At 41.1% G+C, this 5,277-nt stretch overlaps 1 protein-coding gene across 17 annotated transcripts in view; it reads right to left on the bottom strand.

Annotated features, from left to right (window-relative positions):
* Mbtd1 (mbt domain containing 1) overlaps positions 1-5,277 on the bottom strand; it is a 61,268-nt gene that overhangs the window by 34,504 nt on the left and 21,487 nt on the right. For 13 of the 17 annotated variants that reach the window (XM_021175711.2, XM_029483025.1, XM_029483028.1 and 10 more), the window contains one exon: positions 3,274-3,472. In XM_021175711.2, the coding sequence (XP_021031370.1) occupies positions 3,274-3,426 (153 nt within the window). In that variant the 5' untranslated portion in view covers positions 3,427-3,472. Of the gene's footprint in view, positions 1-3,272; positions 3,473-5,277 lie in introns of all 17 variants that reach the window. The other 4 variants (XM_021175713.2, XM_021175709.2, XM_029483026.1 and 1 more) reach the window with 2 other exon arrangements.

Below are 5,277 nucleotides of genomic sequence, written 5' to 3'. Positions count from 1 at the left end.
TGGAAAGAGAGGCCCATTGGACTTGCAAACTTTATATTCCCCAGTACAGGGGAATGCCAGGGCCAAAAAGTGGGAATGGATGGGTAGGGGAGTCCTGGGGAGGGTATGGGGGACTTTTGGGATAGCACTGGAAATGAGGAAAATACCTAATAAAAATATTAAAAAAAAAAAAAGGTTGAAAGTATGGTGATGCATGTCACCGAGAGTGAGTGTGTATCTGTGTGTGTGTGTGTGTGTGTGTGTGTATACAGAGACAGACCCTGTTTTCAACTAAGATTTTTCCTAATGCTTATCATGTGATAGCAGGCAGTTTCATATATATTGATACATATATTTGTTATGTGTTTTGAATTTTAGCTTTTAAATAGGTTATGAGCAAAAGACTAAGAGGACTGCAATATAGTTGAGGATTAACAAAATGATAGCAAAAGCCTTTGAAACACTGCAAAAAAAGGACAAGTATTTAGAAAAACTAAGAGGATCCTGTCAAATTATGTCCAGAGGACGTAGAAGGATGGGGCAAGCTTCAATTTTGAGGTAGAAGTCGACTAGTAACTAGTCGGGCAAGAGACAGCTAAGTTTCTGGTGGGTATTACATAATGATTAATAGTTTGAAAGGCAGAATTACATAAACAAATGTCACAAGAACCGAAATTCAAGAATGACAGAGCTGGGTCTGTCTGTGCAGCCAGGCTGAGGCATAAGGGCTGAGAGGTTGAAAGTCTACCTCAGCTGCAGAGTGAATTCAAGGCCAGTGTGGTTAACTGTAAAATCCTGTCTCTCTAAAAAGTGGGCTGGGACACAGTTTAGTGACAGGAAACTAGCATTCATGAGGCTCTAGGTTTAATCCTTATTATGACCTAAGGGGAAGCTGGGGAAGAAACCCAAAAGGTTAACAGGTTAATGTCTTACCCAAATGGTTAGGCTAAAGCCACCTGTAGCATAACAGTACTTACGAATACATGAAAAATGGAAATAAGACAGAATACCCAAAATCTAAGGCTTTATGTCTAGCGGAGAAAAAAACGGAATAGTTCCTTGTACAAACTCTAGATCATTAAGAGATTTCTAATTACCTTCATTAAAAAAAAGGCTATCATAGTGGTGCACAGTTTTAATCCTAGCACTTGGGAGACAAAAGCAGGCCTGGTCTCCACAGTGAGATTCTTTCTTCAACAAAACAAAATGAGTCAAGTGGACAATGAATCCTTGACAAGAATTATACAACGTTGAACTGCACTGCTCCTTTGTGATATGATTTTCCACACTGGTGTGACATCACCAAACCACAGCAACAACATGTAGCAATAGAAACTAATTTTTTGTTGTTGTTGTTTTAAGACAGGCTCTCACTATGTAGAATGGCCTTGAACTTACAGAGCTCTGCCTGCCTCTGTTTTCCAAGCACCGGGATTAAAGGTGTCCGCCAGCATGCTAAGGTCAATATTTCTGACATAAGTTTTCAAATAGTTTTGTTAGCCATGACCAAGAAATAGCAGTTGAAGTAGTATACACCTAGGAAATTCTCCTTTTCTGTTTCGTGGTGCGAGGTAACACATTATCTTTCCACGAAAGAAAGAGCCCTACTCTGTGCTACACATCTATCTTTCCTTACACACATGTTTTTTTTTTTTTTTTTTTTTTGAGACATGGTTTATCTCTATGAAATCTTGCCTGTCGTGGAACTTGCTAGGACCAGGGTAGCCTTGAACTCAGATAGATCCTTTTACCTGTCTCCAGAGTGCTGAGATCAAAGGAGTACCCCATAATGCCTGGTCCTATGATCATTTTAATTAATTGGGTTATCTTTTGTTTTGTTCCCCAGACAAGGTCTCATTATATAGCCCAAGCTTGTCTCAAACTCTCAATTCTGCTGTTGGGATTAGTGGATGCACTACCACATATGATTCTAGTGGGCTTTGATAAATGAAGCTCTGTGACAGTGTATACACAGCAGGCTACACACTCATGTGCACTGCTTGTGTGTATGGGAGCCAGGGGTCAACGTCAGCTGTGGTTCCTTAGGTGCCATCTTTGTTTTCTTGAAACAGTCTGGTTCAAAGCTTGCCAAGCAGGTTAGGTTTCCAACGAGCTCCATGGATTTCCCTCCCACCAGCCTAGGGCAAGTTGGAATTATGAATAGACACTTGGCTTTTATATGTAACCTGGTGATCAAACACAGGTCCCCACGCTTGCATAGCAAGCACTGTACTAATTGAGTGATTATCTCAAACACTGAAGTTGATTTTTATAGAAAAAAATTGTTTCTGGGAGGGCTTCCCTGCATAGTCCATACATATGCATGCTTTTATATTTGTGGTCCCAATGATGGAACCCAGGGCCTTGCATGCTAGGGAAGCACTACCTCTTGGCCCCTTGTTTAGGCTTAAAAACAACATTATAACAGAATAAAAAACAATCAAAACAGGTTAAGTTTGTTTCATTCTAAAGCATATTTTAGTACTGAGATTTACTAAAAAAACGAGATCACTTTCTGTGTAAGATAGATAGCACCTTATTACTAGAGGTGATAACTTAGGTGCCAGGCCCAGTGGGCCAAGCTGAGGCAGGAGTACTATCTCAGCTTTAGGTCAGCCTGTGATTTATAGTACAACCTGTTCTGAAAACCAACCAACCCATCCTCAAAACATTGAAACACAATGTCCCCAACCTCTGTCCCAAATATTAGAATAAATCATCACAGAGTAAGCACTGACTGTTTTTAAAAACTGGATGAGCACCTCCACTTTCAGCTCTATAGAGATAGTCATTAACTGAATTTTTTGTGAACTAATATGTTGTTTATGATTTTGTTCTACTTGTTCCCCACTGGAAGATAGGATGGCAACGACAAAGAAATGAAACACAAACTCTCTGATGTCACCTGAAACTCCTGACTTTGAGGTTCAGTCTCTTCAAACAGTCCTTTAGGAATTCTAAAGGAGGGCCGCTGAGATGGCTCAGTGGTTAAGAGCACTGACTGCTCTTCTGGAGGTTGTGAGCTCAAATCCCAGCAATCACATGGTGGCTCACAAACCATCCATATTGAGAAACAAACAAACCTATGGGCTGGAGCAAGAATGGTGCCACTGTTTATAATCTCAGCACTTCGGAGACAAAGACAGGATGATTCTGAGTTCTAGACAAGTCTGAGCTATAGCAACACACTATCTCAAAATAAAATAAAATGAAACAGAACTTAGCAAAAAGGTCCAATGAAAACACAAGCTCAAATGTAAAGTCACACAATAGGTCAAAGTGCAGGCACTCACCCATGCCAGATTTACCATCTGGGTATGTGTAGACCTGTCCATTATTTTTGATGATTGGGAGATTAGAAGGTAAAGGAGCAACTTCTTCTTCACTCTCCTCAGAGCTGGAGCTGCTACTTGTGTCCTCACTGCAGCTATCATAGCCGTCAAACATCCCGAACGAGTCTGCTTTTTCTTTTGGATTGTGAAGAATGTTCTGTCTTCGTAGAAGAAACCAGTGACATGACACAATGCACATACACATCCCCTTTACAATCCCTTAACACAAATTCAGCTAAGTCAGATTTGACAAGTGAAAATCTAGTACTGAGCACTGATAATTTTGTTGTTGTTGTTGTTTATCGGGAAAGGGTCTCTGTTTCAGCTTGGGCTGGCCTCAAACTCAGGTGATCCTCCCACTCAGCCTCCCAAGCTGCTGGGATAATAGGCTGCAGGCTTAGCAGACAACACCTGTATCCTTTTCAAATATTCTAAATTTCTTAAAAAAAAAAAAAAAAGTGTATGGGTGTTTTGCCTGCATGAATGTGCACCACTGGTGTGCCTGGTATCCATAAAGGTCAGAAGAGGCCACTGGATCCTCTGGAACTGGAGTTATAGACAGTTGTGAACTGCCACGTGGTGATGGATACTGAACCTGTGTCCCCTGGAAGAATATCAACCATGGAGCAATCTTCCTAGCACTCTTTCTTATTTCTTATTAGGTTTGCCTAATGCTGGCCTTAAGCCTTCTGAGAGCTGAGTGACTGAGAATACACAGGTGTGTCCTACTGTGCCCAACTTGGTTGCTCAGATCACACAATGGAAATATTATACCCTAAAGAATATTGACTTACAACACTTGGAAGATTTTGCATGCACTAATAATGTTGCCACAACTCCTAACCCCAAAGAACACTTCTATTGCTCTGAGTAACTTTGGGTAGTTTTATAATTACATCTATCTTCAAAGAGTCAAGATTTGATACTATTGGAATATTTAAAAAGAAATAATGAAATTCTAAAGGCAATTCCAAAAAAAACGTTTTTCCATTTTATGCTTATGGGGTAGGTGGTAGTGAATGGGTTAATCTTCACTTGATAGCGTGGCGACATGAACACAGAATTTTGATCAACCTGACTTTACCTGAGAACTTGAGTTTTTTCTTTTAGTTACCCAATAACTACTTATCAAACTGTATACCTCCACCATAACTGAGGGCACAGACAGAAGAGTGTACGTAGCAGACACAGTTCTTAATGGAGCAGTTATGTGGCAACAGAATAAGATGGGGCTGGCAGCATACTCAATGGTGACACCCTCCTCAGGGAAGTACTACATAGCACTTTATTCTGGAGACAAAGCATTCCTCTTAGAATTAAGCTTGTTAAGACACAGGATATTTTAAAGGCGAGGTGAAATGTCATCTTTTAGGGAAACTCCTTAAGCTTAAGAAGCAACTCAAAGCCTGCAGAAGTCCCTGAAACGGACCAGATACATTAGCTGCCTTCTTCCCAAGCTAAGGACAGCTGAGAGACATTGTCTGGAAGAGCAGAAACCATCTGAGCAGTGACCATACTGAAGCAGTATGCTTCAGGCTTTCAGCTTGTTTGAGCTGTCACAAAATGTGGGGATGGGCTTTGGAAATAGAGCTGCCATTTCTGCTCCTTTTAAGTAACCCCTCACCTACAGCCCTGAAAGTAACCCTAATCAAACCTACTGACTCACCACATTGGAATTGGGTGGTATCCTTACTTTGGTTTGTCATCAGTTATCTAAATGAGGTGAGTAGACTTTTGTCTCCCTAGGAATGGTGTCACACACATGAGGTAATAAGACCCTGCGTTATAGGTGGAACAACATTATGAACTAACCAGTACCCTGGAGCTCTTGACTCTAGCTGCGTATGTATCAAAAGATGGCCTAGTTGGTCATCACTGGAAAGAGAGGCCCATTGGACTTGCAAACTTTATATGCCCCAGTACAGGGGAATGCCAGGGCCAAAAAGTGGGAGTGGGTGGGTAGGGG

The sequence above is a fragment of the Mus caroli genome, chromosome 11 (assembly GCF_900094665.2).
Source record: "Mus caroli chromosome 11, CAROLI_EIJ_v1.1, whole genome shotgun sequence".
In the NCBI taxonomy this organism is placed as follows: Eukaryota; Metazoa; Chordata; class Mammalia; order Rodentia; family Muridae; genus Mus; species Mus caroli.
This window is presented reverse-complemented; position numbering and strand designations above follow the sequence as displayed.